The 23,717-nt window shown below is 40.1% G+C and overlaps 1 protein-coding gene across 1 annotated transcript in view; it reads right to left on the bottom strand.

The window, feature by feature from the left end:
- Nucleotides 1-589: 589 nt before the first annotated feature.
- LOC126234403 (zinc finger-containing ubiquitin peptidase 1-like) overlaps nucleotides 590-23,717 on the bottom strand; it is a 224,105-nt gene continuing 200,977 nt past the window's right edge. The window contains exons 10-11 of the mRNA XM_049943091.1: nucleotides 874-936; nucleotides 590-773 (exon numbers count right to left, since the gene is read on the bottom strand). Of these exons, the coding sequence (XP_049799048.1) occupies nucleotides 892-936 (45 nt within the window). The 3' untranslated portion in view covers nucleotides 590-773; nucleotides 874-891. The remainder of the gene's footprint in view (nucleotides 774-873; nucleotides 937-23,717) is intronic.

Genomic DNA, 23,717 nt, shown 5'->3' on the forward strand with positions numbered 1-23,717 from the left:
TACAGTTTCTATGGCCTTACTTATTCAAGAGGAAAAGTGAAAAATGAGTCAACACTAACACAGGCAAACTACAGTTCCATTCTTTTCAATATGTTAAGAGATTAGAATCAATGATGGTACAAAAAAATATAATAACTGAAAGTTAAAATGAAACATAATGACATCAGAAGTACAACTATCATGCAAAGAAGTACACAGTTTTTACACCTCTAACATATGGTTACAACAGATGCAAAAAATACCATTAGTAACATTTTTGATTTTCCTATGAACCAATCCTGAAACAAGTCACTAAGACCTCATAAAAGAATGGTAGATGACTCCACCCCTTGATTCAGATATCAGGATCTTGATAACAGTAATGATAGCTTGTTCTTGAAGTTACCTGACACGTACACATTTCAACAATTCAACAAAGAAAAGATCACAGACATCAAATTAGTTGCTGTTGCTTTGCTTCCATATTTTAAATGAATGTCAAACAACACTATCAGAAACAGCTAGAAAATCACATACATAAGGCATTTTAAAATGTGGCCTAGTACCCATTTGATAAATAACAAAAAAAGTAGTTGAAGGCAATCGTTTTAAAATGATATTTACAAATGGCAGTCGCTGGAAGTACACAGATGTTGTCGCTAACATGTCACATAATTCACTGTTTTCACTAATCCCTGTCAGATGTCTCATTTCTAAATTTCCGGATGATGAGATCATAGAGTTTGTATGAAACAACTTTGTACAAAACCAAATTTAACACCCTTGGTGCAGTCCTGAAAATTGGAAAACATTACAGCACTTAAATGAAATAATTCATTAGTACTTTAATAAATAATGGCAGCTTACAACAATGTGATGGGGAAATAGACTCACCTAATAAAATAGGTGTTATCATCGATCCTGGGGGACTCGTACTGATCGCAGAATTTTACTTTGCTAGAAGTAGAATAACAACAAATATTTTAGATTATAGAAAACTCAGAACTTACTTGCAACACAATCAAGCACTAGATTCAGTATCAGAAATGTTCATAAAATTCATTTAAGACTGTTGACACATCTTCAGTTTCTCACATATGCAGGACTACCATTTCAACATTATTAGAAGCAGTGAATAGTGAAAAAAGGGGGTGTGCAAGGATGAATGAGGGAGAGGGTGACATAGTTCAAAATGAACCAAGACTGACTGCGGAAAAAGAAGTAAGAGTTAGTGACAAAGATGTATCATCTACACTGGAGAAATTAAAACTATGTTTCCCAAGTACGAGGTACACAAATTAAACAGAACAGTGGTGTAGTCACATCATAATGAACACTCTTTGATGCTTGTGTACAACTCCCATTTTGCTTGGAATGCCATGGTTGTGACAAAAGCAAAATTTATAGCTTTGTTCAAGTTAAGAAATGACATTATTGGTCAGAAAAAGTCCATACAACAACCTGATACTCATAACACTTCTGCACTGTCCTCAGGATTACTCTGCTCTGTAAGAGAGACAAAGTATAAGGTTTAATGGGGTCTGCCACAAATTCATTAGAGATAAAATGCAAACTTGAAGTAGGGTAAGGATGGAGAAGGAAATCAGCTGTACCTTTTCAAAGAAACTTCTCTGGCATTTGCTTTAAGTAATTTAGGGAAGTCATGAAAAATCTAAATCCAAATGGCCACACAGAGATTTTAACCACAGTCCTTCGAATATGAGTCCACTGTCCTACAACTTCACCATCTTGCTTGATCTCCACTCTGAAAAGAACTGTCATAAAGGAAATTACGCATGATACAAGGGTACAATTATTATATAATTTTTTAGGTGGGCTGAAGTTTACTCAATGCATAGAAAATTTGAACAGGGTAGGAGAGAGCAAATACCCCTAGTAATCTTTCTGCTGCTTCAAATTCTTCAGAAAAATTTCTTGACAAATCATTTGGAGCATGGAGTACAACACTCTGGTATTTTCTGACAATAGGTTGTCTGGACATGTTGTTCACTACTACAAAGAAAGAAGACAGGTATTTGAGGACTATTATCTCAAAAAGCGTCAATCATCACAACAGCCCTAATCACACTAGTCAACAGCAGATGATTATTGTCACCTTCTGGGCCAAACCTCATCGCTGTACCCATAACAGTGTTGGTCCCCAACACACAATTCTTGTTCTCCATCACCATACAGAGGTGCCAGTTTCTCACCTAGCCATCAAAGGAAAACTAAGTGATGTGACCATTTGTGGTGGTGAGGCCACCACATACGAAAATTCTCCATGGATGGCAGTTACCAACATGACAGGAAATCTCATCGAGGTAAACAAGTCTGGATGCTTGTCCACAAAGGTATTTCTTTTATTGTTATGTCTGATATCTATCATCATCAGTTAAAGAAGACTATGTTCCATGATAGGAAAGCAATTGTGCTAAAGCTGCAAATGGGAAATATGTCCAGCCAACAGGAATACGCATCATAGAAATACCTATCAATGACAGAATGCAGCCCTTCGAATTTTTTGTTTTAGCAAAATGTAGTCATAATGTTATTCTTGGATTGGATTTCTTGCAAGCATCATAATCATATCAGAGCTCCAGACTGATGTAGCTATTCCAACAAGCAAATATATCAATGATTGCTCTGGGCGATAGTTTGCCACTGAAATCATTGTTATCCCATAATAAACCATACAGTGAGTTCCACTTGCCTATCAAGATGTTCAGTAAAACTGTGAAACTTTTGTCAACTGCAAAAAGCTTATTGCCCACAAATGAAATCTGCACGCCAGCAATGAACATGAGCATTGTATATAGTCAAGGAAAACTTTTGGATCACTAACTGTAAAGGCAGCCACAACTCATCACTAAAAGGGACAGCCGAACCATTCCAGTAAGGGTGGATTTGTGTCATCAATGAAGAATCATGCTCTGTTGCCACTAAATACAAGGCAGAGGAGGAAGCTACTGTCAAACTGCCAATAGGATCTGTCCTGACCATGGAACTATGTCAAAAGTGATAGCTGTTCTGCTCTCAATTTTCGTATGCTTTCAAATCCGAAGTGGAAAAAAGATAGATCAAGTGGCCCATGCGAAAACATTGTATCAACATGTAGATCATACACCAAATAACCAGTTGTCATACAATGTCACTGACTGAAGGACAGATAATCTGGCAGAAAGAGAGGAAGATGCTGCAAGGTCACACCACTGAATTTTCAGTGTCCTCGTGGTTCTTGCAAAGAAGGACAACTGCAAATGGCAGTGTATGACGAGAATGTCAAGATAGAACATCACACTGATCCTACGGGTTTTAGAACTGGAGCAGTTCTAGTACAAACTCAAGAAGGTGCAAAAGTGTGATACCTTTTATGCTTCCAGGGTACTCCCTAAGTCCAAAATAAACTACTCTACGATAGAAAATGAGTGCCTTGCTGTTGATTGGCTGTGTTTATTTGGCAAACTATTGACCATTGTGATGGGCCACCATTCTCTATTCTGGATGATTAACCTGAAGGATCCTTCAGGTCAGCTGGAGAGATGGATACTAAGATTTCATGTGTACGACCTCACAGTAGCATACAGAAGTGAATGCAAACACAAGAACACTGACTGGTTCTTGAGGAATAGTTTCGTGGAACACAACAAATGGTTCAAATGGCTCTGAGCACTATGGGACTTAACATCTGAGGTCATCAATCCACGAGACTTAGAAGTACTTAAACCTAACTAACCTAAGGACAGCAAACACATCCATGCCCAAGGCAGGATTCGAACCTGCGACCTTAGCAGCAGCGTTGTTCCGGAGTGAAGCGCCTAGAACCACTTGGCCACAACGGCTGGCAGAACACAATATGAACAAAATCTCAGTCATCACCGTGTTAAATGATATTGCTGCTGAATAGAGGGAAGATCCAGCACTGTTGAGAACCATAGAAGTTTTGAGTAAAGAGGAACCAACCAAACGAGAATTCCAATAAATGGAGTTTTGTATAAGAGAAATTATGGTCTGATGGGGTGGAAATAGTTGCTTGTCATTCCAGCTATTCTATGACTAGGTGTCCTGAAGTATTTCCATGATTCTACAACATCTCGTCACCTGGGTTTTGTGAAGACTCAAGACAGAATCGGACACAGGTACAGGCAAATACTGGCCAGGTCTCTATTGATCCTTAGACATTGTGTGAGCCACTGCAAGGAGTGCCAATGACAAAAGCACATGCCACAATTACCCTAGGGCATCTGGTACCTGTCAAAAGTCTGCACTGACTACAACATCCACTACAATCTCACCAAAGCTGTGTTGATCAAAGAAGCTCCAGAAATTGCAAAGTTACTTATAGAAGTCATCATTTTGTAGCAAGATCTCTAACTGGGGAAAAGTTTTTCAGTCAAGACCAATATCAAAGATAATTTTACAATTTACAGGGTGACAGCTGCCTACTACCCGCAGATGAATGGACTTATTAAATGCTTTATAATACACAGGCTGACTTGCCATAGATGACAAGGAACGATGAGCAACTATTTCTGCTCCATCGGATCATAGTTTCTCTTATACAATACTCCATTTATTGGAATTCTCATTTGGTTGGCTGATGTTGAACAGAGATATTGCCCATCATGACATTTGCATACAGTACACCACAGCAAGACATTACAGGCTTCCTACCATCCTGTATGCCCCCCCCCCCCCCCCCTCGCAAGGCCCAAATGCCAAAGGATACACTGTTCCTGTTCCGGTTGGACAACACTCAGGATGACTATATGAAATATTTCATTGTCTGGACAGAAGAATAATGACAGCTGGCTTGGATACGAAATCTGGATGGTGGGTAGAAGGAATGAGTGCACTAAAACGCCAAGCACTGGCCAGTGAGATACAGCCCAGTGGACTTGGTTTGGATTTTTACATCTGTGTGGAAAGTAGGATTATCAGAAACGTTGCTAAAGTGCTACTTAGAGCTGTATCATATCCTTTGTCACTTGGCAGGCAACTAATATGAAGTAGAAGATTATCACTCTTCATCAAAAAGACAGAAGCGCAGAGATATTACTTTTGATACTCCCCATAATGAAGAGGATGTAACAATATGACCAGAATGCAAGGAGCAGCCAGCACCACCATTCAGAGGACAACTGATAATATCTAAATTCAGGGTGCTGTAGTCAGATAAAAATGAGAATTTCTGAAACAGTGGGTCACTGTTTCTCCAGGAAATGGAGCAATGTTGCAGGTTATAGCACACACAGTGTGGCATAGTGGTTAGTTTCAATGGTTGGCGTGCTGCAGATAGCTGGGTCAAACTCAACCAGCAGCAATTATTTGTTATTTTGTATTTATAATTTCTGGAATGTTTTTGAAATATCTTATCTTTGAAATGCTTGTATATTCTGGAGTTTGAATGTTTGTATAAATATCAGCATTCAAGAATATTTGATGGTTGGTAAATAGCTGCACTTTCCATGTAGCAGTTCAGTTCTGTTCTGGTTGTAACCAACACATTATGACCACTTAATAGCTCATTTGTCCATCTTTTGAATGAAATACATCACTGATTCTGCATATCAGGGATCCTACAGTTTGTTGATAGGTTTGTGGAGGAATGTGGCATTAGACATTTACACACGGGTGGCACCAGATGCCTACACACAGATCATGTAATTCAACTAAGTAATGGGCTGCTGATTGATGTATGTGATGAGAGCGCCTGATGGTGACCCTGGTGAGTTCCATAGGATTTATATCAGCCAAATTTGGTCACTGAGAAATCATCATGAGTTCACAATAGTGCTCCTCAAACCACAGTAGCATAGTTCTTGCTCCAAGACATGGACAATTATACTGCAGAAAGATGACATCGCCAATGGGGAAGATATCAAGCATGAAGGGATGCAAATGGTTTAGCAGCTGTGGATTACCACCACAGATCTCATGCAAGTGGAGGAGGATGTCTTGCATATGATAATACTGCTCCTACTAGCCTGCGCCCATGGCACGCTGTACATTTTGAGCTGCTGTTCACCTCAATGATGGCATTTGTGGAGACGACCAGTGACCTAATGTAGCAAAAATGTGAATCACCTGCCGACACATTCCCATTGATTGACAGTTGAATCCTGATGGTCCAATGCACACTGCAATCATAACTGATGATGTCGTTGGGTCAATATATGAACCTGTAGGGTGGTCTGCTGCAGAGCTCCATGTTCAACAACATATGACGAACAATGTGCTACAAAACACTTGAGCAGGCACCAGCATTGTGCTCTTTCAGCAGAGATGTCGCAGATCAGCATCTATCCTACTTTACAGAGCAGACAAGCCTCTGAACCCCATGTTCTTTGAAGAGTCGTAGACATCTAACCATTTAGCGCCTAGTGGTAATTTCCCTGTCCTTCAACCTCTTTCCATACATGTTCACGACAGTAGCATGTGAACATTCAACCAGTTTCACAATTTTCAAGATACTTGTTCACAGGCTCTGCGTGATAATAATCTGTCCTTTGCCGGAGTCATTTATCTCAATGGACTTCTCCATTTGCAGCCCATATCTTCACTAGAGTGAGCCCCCATCTGTGTCTGCTTGGCTTCCATGCTTTTGCTACTGTGTCACTTGTCTGCAAAGCCACCAGGTGGCATCCAACATCGCAGTGGGCAGACGTCATGTTTTGGCTTATCAGCGTTCATTGATGTCAGTAATAAACGAACTATCTGTTCTTAGTGATGTGCTTCATTAACGATCCTGTCTTTGGATTCATACTTTATTGTGGTTTCAACATAACAGTATCGTAGTCATAATATGCAGCTGCTCTGGCTGAGAACAAATGAGCACTAGCATCAAGCATACATAAAACATTTGCCATTTTGGCACTGTAACATTCACTGCTTTGTCTAAGTTTAATATTAACTGTTCCTTGACCAAATGCGTGCATATTAGTACCAATGAAATCATTTCAGGAACGAAATTAAGTCAGTTCACTCAGAGTTATATGCTTTGAAGTACCACTGTCACAATACTATTTATTTGCATCAGCATACACTACTGGCCATTAAAATTGCTACACCAAGAAGAAATGCAGATAATAAACGGGTATTCATTGGATAAATATATTATACTAGAACTGACATGTGATTACATTTTCACGCAATTTGGGTGCATAGATCCTGAGAAATCAGTACCTAGAATCACCACCTCTGCCCGTAATAACGGCCTTGATATGCCTGGGCATTGAGTCAAACAGAGCTTGCATGGCGTGTACAGGTACATCTTGTCATGCAGCTTCAACATGATACCACAGTTCATCAAGAGTAGTGACTAGTGTATTGTGACAAGCCAGTTGCTCAGCCACCATTGACCAGACGTTTTCAATTGGTGAGAGATCTGGAGAATGTGCTGGCCAGGGCAGCAGTCAAACATTTTCTGTATCCAGAAAGGCCCGTACAGGACCTGCAACATGTGGTCATACATTATCCTGCTGAAATGTAGGGTTTTGCAGGCATTGAATGAAGGGTAGAGCCACGGGTCATAACACATCTAAAATGTAACGTCCACTGTTCAAAGTGACGTCAATGCGAACAAGAGGTGACCGAGATGTGTAACCAATGACACCCCAAACAAAAGGTGACCGAGATGTGTAACCAATGACACCCCATACCATCACGCCAAGTGATACGCCAGTATGGCGATGACGAATACACGCTTCCAATGTGTGTTCACCGTGATGTCGCCAAACATGGATGCGACCATCATGATGCTGTAAACAGAACCTGGCTTCATCCGAAAAAATGACGTTTTGCCATTCGTGCACCCAGGTTCGTTGTTGAGTACACCATAACAGGCGCTCCAGTCTGTGATGCAGTGTCAAGGGTAACTGCAGCCGTGGTCTCTGAGCTGATAGTCCATGCTGCTGCAAACATCGTCGAACTGTTCATGCAGATGGTTGTTGTCTTGCAAACGTCCCCATCTGTTGACTCAGAGATTGAGACATGGATGCACGATCCATTACAGCCATGCGGATAAGATGCCTGTCATCTCGACTGCTAGAGATACAAGGCCATTGGGATCCAGCACAGCATTCTGTATTACCCTCCTGAACCCACCGAGTCCATATTCTGCTAGCAGTCATTGGATCTTGACCAACGCGAGCAGCAATGTCATGATGCGATGAACCACAATCGTGATAGGCTTTATCCAACCTTTATCAAAGTCAGAAACATGATGGTACGCATTTCTCCTCCTTGCACGAGGCATCACAACAACGTTTCACCAGGCAACACCGGTCAACTGCCGTTAGTGTATGAGAAATCGGTTGGAAACTTTCCTCATGTCAGCACGTTGTAGGTGTCGCCACGGGTGCCGACCTTTGTGTGAATGCTCTGAAAAGGTAATCATCTGCATATCACAGCATCTTCTTCCTGTTGGTTAAATTTCGCATCTGTAGCACGTCATCTTCATGGTGTAGCAATTTTAATGGCCAGTAGTGTAGTTTCTAGAAGTCACATCCATGATGTGTGAATCAAAGACAGTATTTCCACTCAACTTCTCCTCGTGCCACACATTAGTGCTGTCCATAGGCACTCTGCTGCCCAATGACATAGTTGTCTGCATTTATTACACAGACATTTTTGCTTTGCTTGCTCTTTTGGCACCTTCTTTTGACTGTTACTTTGTTTCCCTTTTGGGGTATTAGAAATGACACACACAGTTGGTTCCATTGTTATTTGTTCATGCAATTTAACAGCTGCAGTTTTACAATGAGTAAATTCAAACTCTTGTTTTCTGATGGCAATGTGTCCCAGAGATCTTTACAGTAAACATATTCCTTTCCCAGTGTGGATAAGATTTGACCATTTGATATTCTTCCGAACAACATATTCTCTTCACATTTCGTTAATTCATCATTTTGATCTGAAAACAACTTTTGCAGCTTAGCTCGAACTGTGCTAATGTCTTCGGTTTTGACACACTTGATCTGAAAAAAAGGTTTCAATTAACTTTTGCAAATGCTGTGTGTTACTATGTTCAAAACATGCATGTAGTTTGCATTGTACTTCTTTACCATTGCTGCACATCAACACAAGTTCAGCAACTGGTTTACTTCGTGCACTTGCTTTCAGACTCGCTTCTTTAGATTCATTGTTTTGTCTTTTGTTCACTTGTTGCTTCCCATGGAACCACCACATGCTTGTGAGTACCATTAATAATATCATTGCGTTCATATCAATGAAGCACCGTAGAGAAGTGGCATGTCCATGTTGCTCAATTACCAAGTTCTTCAAGTTTATCAATATTCACTTTATAAGCACCATTGGTACTCCTGTTCTTATGGAACGTTCTCGCCATTGTGTGAGTTGTTTCAACAAAAAACACTTCTACAAGCACACATTGGATTTAGTCAGTCTTCTTTAAAACTGTGTTTTGTTCATTTCAACATGGCCTGGGCTCATAACGTCTTGCAAAATTATTATGTTCAACCACACAACTTTATTTATGAACAAGTTGTTCACAGGATTCAAAATATTCTCTAACAAAACTATTACAAAGAGTTTTTATTAAAAACCAAGGACAGTTTACATTGATCTCTTAAACAGTTTTACAATATACATAACTGCATTTTCTGATGAACGTGAGAGGTTACTGTTAAATATTGTCGCCATAGTCATTAATGCACATCATGGACAGCAAGGGCCCAAAACATTTCCCTAGGGCACACCTGAAGTCATTTCTACATCTGTTGATAACTCTTGATTCACAATAACATACCGTGTTCTGCACACCAAGAAATCATCAGTCTAATCTCAAATTTTGCTTTTGATGCTAAGTCAGGGAAGCAGTTTACACTGTGTACCCTACCAACGTAATGGAGACAGAACAAACTCCCGATCTTGGAAGAGATTTTAATTAGATTATAAGGTGCAAAATATCCAGCATAAGATATGTCGAAAACTACCCTGAAATTTTTTACATGGCAAGAAGACAATGAAAGAAATGCACTGTCAAAATTTTAGCTGTTAAGAGGCACTGCACATAATTTAAAAAAAATAGCTGAAAACAGCCAAATTCGTAGCGTGTCAGGTGGCGGTAGAAATGAACACCCCTACTGGTGCTGTAGCAACTGCGCATGCGCAACTAGGCACACACACAGCTGAGGTCAGTAGTACATTTGTAAACAGGAAACATGACACAACCTGATAGTAATTTGTAAAGGACATTTCAGGTTACCATTCGTTGATAGCTTCTCTGACACTGCAGTACACAGTTAGTATTCTCTCGAATTAGCCACTCAAGTAACATCTATTACTAATTACCAGTACTTTTTACAGTACTGGTATGTATTGACGATGCAGATAAAGCCGAATTAATGTTTATTGTGCTTTTGTGAGGCATGTCTACTAATAGTACCTTTTTTTCTTCCAGTTTCACAGTAATGTGGAACTCAATTAACATTCTCAATATAACAATGATGAAATATGAAGAACGTGGTTTTCAGCCGAAATCACCTACTTCTCCTGAGGATGTACATATGTGTCATTTGTTAGACAATTTCCTTGACATTCATTTGAATGATATTGACCTTTCATTTGAAATTGTGGATATGTTAGAAGAAATAGGAAATAACTGTGATGGTTCCATGAACTGTGGTTCAGACGATGTGTCAATTGTCCCAGTAAAAGTTCTGAAGGAGAATACCTTCCAAGCCTAAAAAGAAACACATACCGCAATAGCTTTCAGTGACAAAGAAAAGGCAGTGAAATATTGGTTAAACTAAGGGGGTGGGGTGGGGGTGGAGGGAGGGGGTGGGAGGGTGGGGGGGGGTGAAATGCTTGAAGTTATGCAGTGTGCAAAGGTGTTTTTGTTCCGTAAAATCGGAGCGTAAACTGTACAAACAGAAGAATGAATTACATGAAGTAAGAAATATGTGCCAAACGGAAACCCGAAACTGTCCAAATGAAAAACTGTTCGAAAGACTTAGAACTGCTCGTGAGAGGATATGCACCATTACTGATGGACATCTATGAGACTGGGCCCTCCGAATTGCATCTGATATGAACATTGCCCATTTCCAGGCTTCGTCGACCTGGCTATGCCAAAATCGTACAGAATAGGAAGTCGTAAAATTACCAAGTTCACATCACGTAAACGTGTAGAGCAGCTGCCCGTGGTAGACAATGCTATAGAGAAATTCAAAGCTGACATAAATATGAAACTTTCTGTTATCCTCGCAACTGCTGTTTATAACACTGATCAGTCAGGTTACATGAAAGAACTGTGTGCATGCTGCACTTTATCATGTTGTTGTTGTTGTTGTTGTGGTCTTCAGTCCTGAGACTGGTTTGATGCAGCTCTCCATGCTACTCTATCCTGTGCAAGCTGCTTCATCTCCCAGTACCTACAGCAATCTACATCCTTCTGAATCTGGAGTATGCAAAATGGTGCAGAGAAGGAAGAATTTAAGTGTTTCAGGTGTATGGAAGCGTGACATTTATGGAGATCGTGCTCTTTACATGGAATTGCATCTCCAGCTCTCCTTAGCACTGATCCAAATTTTTCCGTGTTTGTTAGCTGCCATTTTTCCCTGGATTCTCATTACCATTTAGGGAAAATTTATTAACAGAACACTAATTTGCAATGTCGAACATCTCAAGAGATGACACAGCTAGTGTTCCCACTACACGTGCAAGATCTAATGGTCATATTTTGAAGAAAAGAAATCTGTTAACATCGAGTCTAGATTTAAGTGAAATTTATCAAGAGATTAAAAGGCACGGAATCACCAATGAGCTGTGTGTGGATCATCTTCCTGCCATCATGTATTTTACACCGTTTTTAACGCACTTCCACCTTACTACGTTAATTTAAATTACTACTGTCACTGAGCTGCTGCTTTGCCTGACCGTGACCGGCGCTAGCAGTGCATATCGATATATCCCCTCTCGTAGTACCTTTGCTTGACCTTTATTACTTCCCGGTCATTGTCTGCCATACACCAGTTGGGACAGGGAGTTCGTGTCACGAGTTCGGGCTGCCAGTCAGTTGGAATGTGTCTGGAGCACAGTCCAGACCTGCCAGTCAGGGAATTACAGTGCGGCACTAGTGCAGTCAGGTTGGTGCAGCAGTGAGGTCTGCGTCAACATGGCTCACCTGAACATTGCCGCCATGCATCACTTGAGCCGGGCCACCGTCTCCATGGATCGTCTGCCGGTTGTCCTACCGGGCGATGCATTTTGGCTCACCAATTGTTCACGAGTCGGCTGTGTGTGTGTGTGTGTGTGTGTGTGTGTGTGTGTGTGTGTGTGTGTGTGGTGTGTGTGTGTGCGTGTGCGTGCGCATCGACTCCCAATTTGTCTTCATGCTTGCTTAGTTACTGTTGGGTATCATTCAGGTCTTCATGCAAGTGTTTGTCGGGTTGTGTGTGTAGTTGGTGTTATTTCGACTGACAACTATTTTAGATGTTGTCGGCATTTTGAGAGGAGTCGGTCGGCTGCTGCAGACTAGAGAAGTTATCTCCGTGCTGTGCAGTCGGCTGGGTGTGCTATTGGTCCGTGCGTGTGTGGAGCTGTCCGATCACTACGAGCTTTGTGGTTCACTGACCCAGGACGTCAAAGTTGAGTAGTGGTTTCAATTTCCTAAGCCATGTCCATTCATGTTGTGATGGTTCATTTCAGTGGTTTGCTGTTGGGGAGTTTTTCCTGTGAGCAACACCGAGTGTTTCTATTGCTGAAATTTAGCCGCCATGCGGTGCAATTAACTATATTGGTTGACTACAATTTGAGTGCACCAGCGGAATTTTCTGTCTTGTGGTCGTTAGTGTTCTGGTTATCTGCCCTGGCCACTGAAGTAAAATCAGGCAGTGTTCTTTTGGGGTGAATTTAACTAGATTATCGTAGTTCAAATTCAAGTGTACCAGTGGAATTTTTTGCCATGTGGCCATTAGTGTTCTGGTTACCTGCCCTGGCCACGAATGTAATTTCAGGCAGTGTCCTTTCCTCACTTGTTGTCGCTGTCCAACATGGTATGTAATTTTCACAGCTAACACATACAACATTGTGGATTATCACGTTCATAACATCTTGTGTTTGAGTTCTCATGTACTGATTGATGGCAAGCAAGTCGGTGTGTCTGTCGGTCCGTGGCTGTCCCCTGGTTAGGTTCCGATGGATCAAGTGTAGTTGGGCTCACCACCTGTCTCACCTAAGTGAACGAGGGCAGACCGACCTCCCTGGAGGCTTCTGAATGCTGTTGTCTTTATTGTCTTTCCCACTGGTGTTTGATTATCTGTTTTCAGCTATTTAAAATTTAAGGCTTATGGTTTTTTTTTTTTTCTAAATTTCGGAAAATTAACTGGGCTTTCAGCCTTGTGACTTCATTCTTAAAATTATCTTTCAAGCTTAAAAATTACAGCCTTCTGCCTTTAAAAGATTATGGTAATATATTTTAAAATTTTGAAATTTGATTGTGGCCTTCAGCCATTTGTATTGCACCTTGCATATGTTTGTTCTATCCTTTGCCTTGAGGCTTTCCACCTAGCTGTGATATATGTTTTTTTAAATTATTTTATTTGTTATTTTAACTGCATTTTTATCTTGTTGATTTTTAAGATTTCTTGTTTGGAGGCCTTCAGCCGTGAAAGAGTTGCATTGGTAAAAGGTTTGGCTATGTGCCGCTTTGGTTGTAAATATGTTATTAAACTACAATAAATTACAATTAGAAGGTGAAACTGACCGCAACCTTATTTGGCCCTTTCCACAATCCTAATTACCTGTTCTGCCTAGCAGGTTTAGCGGTCATCTCAAACACCACACTAGTACTTTTGACAGTAGAATACTTATGGTACATGAAAAAATTACTCAGCTACAGAGAAGATGACGATAATTGCAATTTGAGTGTGCAAAGTAATGAAAATATAATTTAGCGGTTAGGAATATATTCTGTACTAATCATGAAGTGTCAACATTTTTGAGATGTAAGTAACTCCTACATGGATGATTAAAGCAATCAGCATTATATTTACTGGAGTACCACTTGAAATTCATCATATTACAGAAATTGGCACTATTGTGCCTATCTACTCTTGAGGTTAGTCGTGAATATGCTACGTTTTTGAAATATAAGTAGCAAGAGCAGAGTACAGAGTGTATTTCTGGGAAGGGTCAAAGTGTGGCAAGGAAATATAGGAGCTCATAATTAAGATGGATAAAAGACTACAAGAGGACAAATATTTAAACACTGTAATATGCTGATGATGTGGCATAGAATGAATAGCAGCAGAGGCAAAGAGATAGTTGCGGCAAGATGAGGTGCTATACTGGAGATGACTTAGGGCACATCAAAGATTGCTGTTATTGTTGTTGTTGTGGTTTTCAGCCCAGAGACTGGTTGGATGCAGCTCTCCATGTTGCTCTATCCTGTGCAAGTTTCTTCATCTCCAAGTAACTACTGCAAAGTTACTACTGTGAAGAAGCATGGGCTGCAAAATTCCAAGTAACTCACCTTGTAAAGAAGTGGAATGTGTTTGGGGAAATAAATAATTATAACCCACACCCACACTCACACTTTAAGTCATCAGAACATCAGAATGTGGCGACCTGTGCGAAAGGACCGAGAAAATAGGAATTTCAAGTCAAAAATGAGGAAAGAAGCTGTTGTGTGTTGCCATAGCAACCAAACATAATAAGACAAGGAAATTACTCTGAGACATTGGAATACGTTTAAGTATCCAATGGAGCAAATTTTGCAGGGAAAGACTGTGAAGAAATGAAAAACTCACAACGATAAAAATAGTAAAGAAGATTTTGAAGTATTTGTCTAAGAAGGAGTATGCAAAGAACACTTCAACCAAGAAGATCCTGTGCGGGGAGTGTACAGCTCTCACAAACATTACGGGGATGCAGACACGGAGACCAACCTACGTCCGACGCCACCGGCACCAGCTGCCATTCACCGGTGCTGACCTGCCTCCACATCTGCTCACTTACGCCACAAGAATTCTATGCTGGGTGAGCGTGAAACAAAACTTCATTACTTTAGATCGAAGTGGTGCAAGGTACTGTCTAGTGAACTTTTATTGTGACATTATCTTATTTAAATTTAGTTTAAAATGCTTACTAGGACTAAAGCATAGCAAAGTATGGAGAATGTACAACAAGCTGGGGACAATCAAGAACCGGCTATGGCCATGAAAGTTAGCAAAGAATCATACCTTTCAGGATTTGTCAAAACGGTTAGAACTTAACATTGAGAACAAATGTAATAATGTAGAATCCGAACTAATTGAAAAGTTGGGCTCTTTTGAAAACGTGTACAGTATTAAGTATAATGATGTAAGACATGAGTTGTATTCTTTGCAAGAGAGTGTAGATAAGCAGAATGAGTTAATGCCATTCAATTGCAAATTACAGGTGTCAGTACACAGACAGACAATGTAGAAAGGAATTTCAAAGACAAAATAGCTAACTCTGATATTATAAACTCAATTAGTTTGGAGAAACAATTTGGGGAAATTATACATCAAAAAGTTACCGAGAGAATAACATCCGGGAACGTATCGCATATTCCTTCTTCCAAACTCACTGATGCCAGGAAGGGTGTAGAAGGCCTGTGGAAAGAGATTAAGCTTATCCAAGATAAAGTAGAAAAAATGGTATCTTCACCTAATGTTGTATTAACCAGTGAAGCTGTGACTGATTTACAATGGGGAGCTAATTCAGGGTTATCTAGACAATTCCCTAAATTTAAGCTGGATGGAGATGTACATCCGTCCCATTTCTTAAAAAGGTTTAACTAAGCATTACCAAAAAATTGGAAAGATTCTAAGAAGATCGAATCTGCTGTGGGGTACATTCTAGGGGAAGCCTCAGAATGGGGTACAGTAAATGTTGAGTATTTTTCCTCTTGGGAAGACTTTCAAAAGAAATTTAAAGAAAATTACTGGTTTGCCAGTGTACAAGAAAAATTAACATCAGATCCATGGGATCCGGTGGAGTCATCTGTCCCCCAGGGACGTTAACTTTCTAAGTTAACGGGCAGAGTGATGACCGTCGGTTCCCGGGTTGTTTTCAATGTTATTTAAAATCTTCAACTATTCTCTCATCTATCCCCCAGGGACATTAACATTCTGAGTTAAAGGGCAGAGTGACGACCATCGGATCCCGAGTTGTTTTCAGTGTTTTTTTCAAAATAGTTTTCCTGCACCGAAGTCCTTTAAAAATCTAGAACTATCATGTAATCTTATTTTTAAAAAATCTGAATATGACCATAAAATAGAGACCGACTTAAGAGAATCACAAAAAAAAGGGGAAAGAAACAGAAAAGTGATGCCTCGACGAAATACATTGGATAGAGCATTATATTTGTGGAAAATATAATATGATGTGACTACCTGAACAACTGTTATACCATAGTGTATAGATTTTCTATTTTGTATAGAGTGTTTTATACCTTTTATGAGATGTCATATAGATGGGAGAGTTTGATTAAATTTTGAAAGGGGTGAGTATTGTAGCTAAAGGCATGGTTTACAAGAACAGATAAATCATGACTAACACAAAACACACATCACACCTTTCAAACAACCCTCACAAACAAGAGTGTCTGATTCTTCATCATTTGCCATTTCCATAGGGTGGCTAGGATTTCCTTTGCGGACTTCAAGGGTGAAGGTGGGACAAGTCCGTTCTGTAGGAGATGATTTAACACCAAACCTCCTCCAGCATCTCACTCAAATACCTGAGAGGTAGGGATCCTCGGGAAGGGGGGTGGGAAGGGTTTCCTGTCTTTGGGGTATCTTCTATCTCTTCTTCGATCCTAGCAACCACATCTATTTTTTCCTTTCTTACTTCTCATCTTGAGGACCTGCCTATCTTTTCCCCCTTTCCATATTCATAAACTACAATCGCTGAAGTCCTTCCTTATTTCAGTGGTTGCTAATAACCTACATCTTATCTTTAGATAAGAAGGCTGAGGAATCAGACTACATGAACATACATCCACATATACACAAATATACACTTCTATGCCAACATTATATTATATAAGACAAAGCCTATCACAATGTGAGAACCGCCTGGTGTAGTAGGGGAAAAGGTGTGTACACAGGGAGTTATGCGCACATATATGGGGAGTTATGATGGTTCTACATCGAATACACGTAAGAAGAGGTGCACATACATAACGAATAACTATAAAGTAGTAATGAGTAATGGATAAATAAGAGAGAGGCACGAGCAAAGAAAGAAAACAAAAGTAGGAGTAGAATTAGTCAGGTTTATCATTAAGAAACGTTAAGTGCAATAAAAACTCTGATGAATTGAAGGATAGGGGGACATAAGTAGTATATATAGACATAATATCCATTGAAAGTATAGAAGCTGAAAAGTAGAGGAAGACTCTAGGGAGCAAATGATATATTAAAGAATGAAAGCGAAGTTTAAAATAAATGTATATTAGGGTAATGAACCATGAGGCCTACTCAGAAAGGATAAGGGGGCATAACCGGCTTTTACTAAGTATAAAGGGCAGACATACCTATGTGGAGATAGGACTATCTGTGGCCTAAAAAACAGAGGTGGTTTGTAAGGGGCGTACCTATCAGAATGGAAAGAGCAAGTGCTCTCATAAGGTCAACCCACAAGCAAGCAATAGATGCTGATCCTAGGAGAAGGGGACAGTATTGTGACAAAAGTCACAAATTTTATAGGAATTATTCTGGAAAGTGTAAATTCTGTGAACGACTAGCATTATTATGTTTCGTGGAAGTAAATGAGTGGCAAATGAACACTTTCATTTTGCCCAGAGTTCCTCCAAGCTACAACTAATGAAAATAGTACATACGAGGAAAAGGTAGTGCAGAAAGATAAGAACAGAAAATAGATTACTCATGTGTCATAAACACCTGAAGTTTTTATTGAAAAAAGAAATAAAGAAAAGAAAAAGCGTCCTCACAATTCCTAAATATTAGTAAAGCTGACTAAAACCACAAGTAAACACTCATGTCTTAATAACAAAGTAAAATAAGAAAAGAATAGAGAAACATTAAGCGAAAGATTGTTCCAGAGAGGACAGAGAATTGTTATGGAAAGGAGAGATAAGTATAAAAACCTATGTAAAAAATGTATACTGTTAAGATGTTATTATGAGTACCACTCAGCCTTCTACCGTCTCGAACACACAACATTCTAGATATGAATGCGGGATGGTAGAATCCTACCTACTGCGCATCTCATGTTTGTGTGTGCAGGTTTAAAATCAGTCGCAGGAAGAAAGTAGATACGGCGGTCAAACGGCACCAACTAGTACCTGTCGGGCAATCCATAGAGGTGTTAGTGAGTGCACATGGAAGAACCATGGAGTCTATATGCAGCTTTGTGCTTATTGTGTCACTGACTATTGTTATGTGAAACAAGAACAGTTGAAAAAGTACTCGTATAGACTCTTGACTCAGCCTTGTGAGAGGCAAGAAGTATTTTCTGCTTCTTTTTAAGAAAGTCATGGTAGTCAAGCCAACTTTCTTTTAACTGTAACTCATTTTGTTTCTAATGTTCGACGGTATGAGATAATACTTACAGAAAGTTGCATATGTATACTGAAAGTGTGAATTATGTTGCGCATGAAAGTCAAATACATCATTAACTGATGAAAAGGAAAGTTTGTATGTCTACTCATTTTATAAGTATAAAGAGATTAAACGTTCCTGCACCTAGCTCTATTTGATGGAGAAGAAGTCAATAGATTCTCCAGCAGCTGATTATCCTGCAAAGAAGAGAGGCTGAAAAATTCCAAGTAACTCACCTCGTAAAGAAGTGGAATGTGGTTTGGGGAAATAAATCAGTATAACCCACACCCACACTCACACTTCAAGTCGTCGGAACATCAGAATGTGTGTACTTTTTTTGTCTGCTTCATTTACTGCATTTTTATATTTTCTCCTTTCATCAATTACTTCAGTATCTCTTCTGTTACCCAAGGATTTCTACTAGCCTTCCTCTTTTTACCTACTTGATCCTCTGCTGCCTTCACTATTTCATCTCTCAAAGCTGCCCATTCTTCTTCTACTGAATTTCTTTCTCCTGTTCTTATCAATTGTTTCCTAATGCTCTCTCTGAAACTTTCTACAGCCTCTGGTTCTTTCAGTTTATCCAGGTCCCATCTCCTTAAATTCCTACCTTTTTGCAGTTTCTTCAGTTTTAGTCTACAGTTCATAACCAATAAATTGTGGTCAGAGTCAACATCTGCCCCTGGAAATGTCTTACAATTTAAAACCTGGTTCCTAAATCTCTGTCTTACCATTTTATAATCTATCTGAAACCTTCCAATGTCTCCAGGCCTTGTCCACATATACAGCCTTCTTTCATGATTCTTAAACCAAGTGCTAGCTAAGATTAAGTTATGCTCTGTGCAAAATTTTACCAGGTAGCTTCCTCTTTCATTCCTTACCACCTGCCCATGTTCACCTATTACTTTTCCTTGTCTTCCTTTTCCTACTATCGTATACCAGTCATCCAAAACCAGTCCCCGATGACTATTAAATTTTCATCTCCCTTAAATATCTGAATAACTTTTTTTATCGCATCATACATTTCTTCATCATTGGCAGATCTAGTTGGCATATAAACATGTACTACTGTTGTAGGCTACAATAATGCACTTACTATGCTGTTCATAGTAGCTTATCCGTGCTCCTATTTTTTTAATTCATTATTAAACCTATTCTTGCATTACTCTTATTTGGTTTTGTATTTATAGCCCTGTATTCACCTGCTCAGAAGTCTTGTTCCTCCTGCCACCAAACTTCACTAAATCCCAATGTATCTAACTTTAACTTATCCATTTCCCTTTTCTAACCTACCTGCCCAATTAAGCGATCTGACATTCCATGCTCCACTCTGTAGAACACCAGTTTTCTTTCTCCTGATAATGACGTCCTCCTGAATGGTCACCACCCAGAGATCCAAATGGGGGATAATTTTACCTCTGGAATATTTTACCCAAGAGGATGCCATCATCGTTTAACCACACAGTAAAGCTGCATGCCCTCAGGGAAAAATTACAGCTGTAGTTTCCCCTTGCTTTCAGCCATTCACAGTATCAGCACAGCAAGGCCATTTTGGTTAATGTTACAAGGCCAGATCAGTCAATCATCCTGACTATTGCCCCTCCAACTACTGAAAAAGCTGCTCCCTCTTCAGGAACCACACGTTTTTTTGGCCTCTCAACAGATACCCCTCCATTGTGGCTGCACCTACAGTGCGGCTATCTGTATTGCTGACGCAAGCAAGCCTCTCCACCAACGGCACTATATACAGTTCAAGAGGGAATCAAAGATTAAGAGTGTGATTATCTGGGAGACACGCACAGTAACTTATACCAGTAACTAACTGATTCTTTAAAGAGTTGCGTTCCCCTGTAAAAAACAATTGCAGATGTCTGATTACTTTATGAATGAATGAAACACATTTTGACATTGAGCATTTAAGCAAGAAAAGTTTAAAAAAATGTTTGAAATTATGCTTAAAATTTTGCTGAATGTCTCTAAGTGCCCTAATTAGTGAACACTGAATGACTGTAGTCTGGGTAATTTGCACTCCATTTTAAGCAAAGCCAAGTTTCTTACATATCCTAAAAGTTTATGACATCATATTTTCTGAACAATGTGTCGTATAATGATATACTTTTGCAAGTGCAAACTATGTCAGAAATAGAGTAGATAGTAAACAAGTAATAAATTAAAACTTCTAGTCTGATGCTGACATTTTACTTCATGAACAGCAAAAACGTAGTAAATGATAAACTTTTTTCTTTTCATCATTTTTTTTCCTTCTTTTTTTGGTGGGGTGAGGGGGTGGGGGAGGGGGGACAGGGAGCTATCAGTGAGAAAAGGTTTTGTTGAGGGTTTGGAATTATGTGCAAAGTTTGTTGGAAATCAGTAAGTATTCTCATCCTCAAGGAATTTTAGGAATGGGTAACCCATCTATAAACGATACTGCGTATAGAACACTAGTGTGACCCAATCTTGAGTATTATTCAAGTGTGTGGTTTCCCCACCAGGTCAAATTAAAGGACAGGGTGAGCAGCAATTTGCAGCTGTTTACTGACGAATCCCTGGAGGGAAGACAACATTCTTTATGCAAGACACTACTGAGAAAATTTAGAAAACAATCATTTGAGGCTGGCTGCAGACGAATTCTATTGCCATCAACGTACATTTTACGTAAGGACCGTGAATGTATGATAAGAGAAATTAGGGCTCATACAGAGGTATATAGAGAGTAGTTTTTCCCATCCACAGGATGGAAAAAAGACTACACTTATGGAAAAAAAAATCACAACACAAAGAATGAGTTGTGCAACATAAATGAAAAATGATAAGCGTGTTCCTACATCCGACAGATGATGTTTATTCAAATTTCACATCAGTCACATAAGAGGAGCACTAGTAGTGCCACTATGAGGATGCAAATCAGGTTCGTTTTAAATACACACTGTAATGGTCATGAGCATTAGTTACCTTTGAGATTGAACGTTGTGAGTTGATGTAAGTGAACAATGCCCTTAAGGGGACAAAGACACAATTATCAACACCCCAATGGGTTTGAATAAGGTTGTGTATCACGGCTACAAGAAGCTGGATAGTCCTTTCATGATATTGCAGAAAAACTTGGCAGGAGTGTAGCCACTGTACATGGAGGCTGATAATGGTGCTCATGAGAATGTGTGATCACAAGAAGACGGGGCTCTGTATGGTCACAAGGCACTACTAAGAGGGAAGATCGTTGTATTTGGTGTAAGGCTCTGGCACATCATACTGCCTCTGAAGCAGCAGTTGACACCACAGTGACACATCGAATTGTTACAAATCAGTTACTTCAAGGACAGGTCCGAGCCAGACACCTTGTAGTGTGCATTCCACTAACCCCAAACTACCATCATCTGCGACTTTAGTGGTGTCAAGCAAGAAGTTATTGGAGAGAACATGGCAGATTCGGTTTAAGTCCTGTTGACAATGACATCATTAGAGATGGAGCACAAGCTCAGAATGTGTCAAGGATGGGGAAGGAAATTGGCCATGCCCTTTAAAAGGAACCATGCCCCAGCATTTGCCTGGAGTGGTTTGGAGAAATCACAGAAAACCTAAATCTGAAAAGCAGGAAGCAGGTTTGAACTGTTGTCCTCCCAAATGCAAATCCAGTGTGCTAACCACTGTCCACCTCACTCCATGAGAGCTCACTGGATGGCAGGGTGAAGGTCTGTTGTGTTCAACAGGATAACACTCACCCACACACCGCTACTGTAGCCCAGCTTGCTGCAATAGACAGAATGTCCCACAATGCCGTCACTCTTCCGTTTAACCAAAACATCCAGGAATAGAAGGCAGCCATCTTTCTCTAGTTCCATAGTAAATCGAATATTCTCATGGATGGAGTTAAGATGATGATAAAACTCCATTAACTTTACTTCTCCGTGGAGCCACGCTATAGGAAGATGGCTGCCTTCCATTCCTGGATGTTTTGGTTAAACGGAAGAGTGACAGCACTGTGGGACATTCTGTCTATCGCAAGCCCACTCACACTGATTTGTATTTACATTCATCAAGTTGCCATCACCCATCCCAGGCCATGAGTGTACTTAAAACCCTTGTACACAGGGCACACACAGTGTTGGATGCCGAGAATTTGCCTAAGGAACTGGCACATTTGAGGACGGTGTTCATAGACAATGGCTACTCGACCCGGCAAATTAACAGAGCCTTCTCAACTAGAGCCAGGAACCGGGAAGTGGATAAAGAGGAGGATGCGCCAGCCAAGTCCCTAGCTTTCTTTCCCTTTGTCGGAAATATCTCCTTCAAGATAGCAAGGATTCTTGATCGTTTTAATGTGAAAGTGGTTTTTCACCGCCTTCTAAGATTTCGGATTTGCTGGGATCGGTGAAGGATGATTTGTTACTGCGGAAGGCGGGAATTTATAAAATACCGTGTCAGTGTGGTATGGCCTATATAGGACAGACAACGCGTACAGTGGAAGAGTGTTGTACAGAACATCAACATTGCACTCGCCTACTGCAACCCAGTAAGTCTGCAGTTGCGGAACATTGTATTTCTAACGGACATTCAATGGAGTACGACAAAACTTCGATTTTGGCCACTGCAAAAACTTTTTGGGACTCCATTATCAAAGAATCAGTTGAAATATGCACTGCGGGAAATCTAATGAGCCGTGACAGTGGTTACCAATTGAATAATGCATGGAATCCCGTCATCTCCGAAATTTGCTCGAGACGAAGACGCCAGAATACTTCGATAGCTGCGGCTAGCAACAATACCGACGGCAACTGATTACTGCAGTTCCAACAGCGAGGGTGCTGCCGCTGGTCAGTGTGGCCCTTGTGTCTCCGCAATTGCAACGCATGCGGGGCAGTACTATCAGCGCACTATATAAGCTGGAGCGGAGAACGTCTTCGTCAGTCCTTGTTCGGCTCACCTGAAGATGGCTGGCAGTTGTCCAGCCGAAATACCATGCAATGAAGTTTATGACGACCGGCTGGAGTGTATCAAAAGGTACAGTCAATCCTTGATGAGATGATAGAGGACTTTATTTGCACCAAAATTTTTAATATAATTTTTCTGTGTTTGTTACCGTTTCGGAATTATGTGTGCAAGTCCAAAAGGGGGAGTTTTTCTTTCCTTTGAATGCCAATCTCAATTAATGCATTTCTCATATTATTCATTTTATTTTATTCA

This window comes from Schistocerca nitens, chromosome 2, assembly GCF_023898315.1.
Source record: "Schistocerca nitens isolate TAMUIC-IGC-003100 chromosome 2, iqSchNite1.1, whole genome shotgun sequence".
Lineage (NCBI taxonomy): Eukaryota > Metazoa > Arthropoda > Insecta > Orthoptera > Acrididae > Schistocerca > Schistocerca nitens.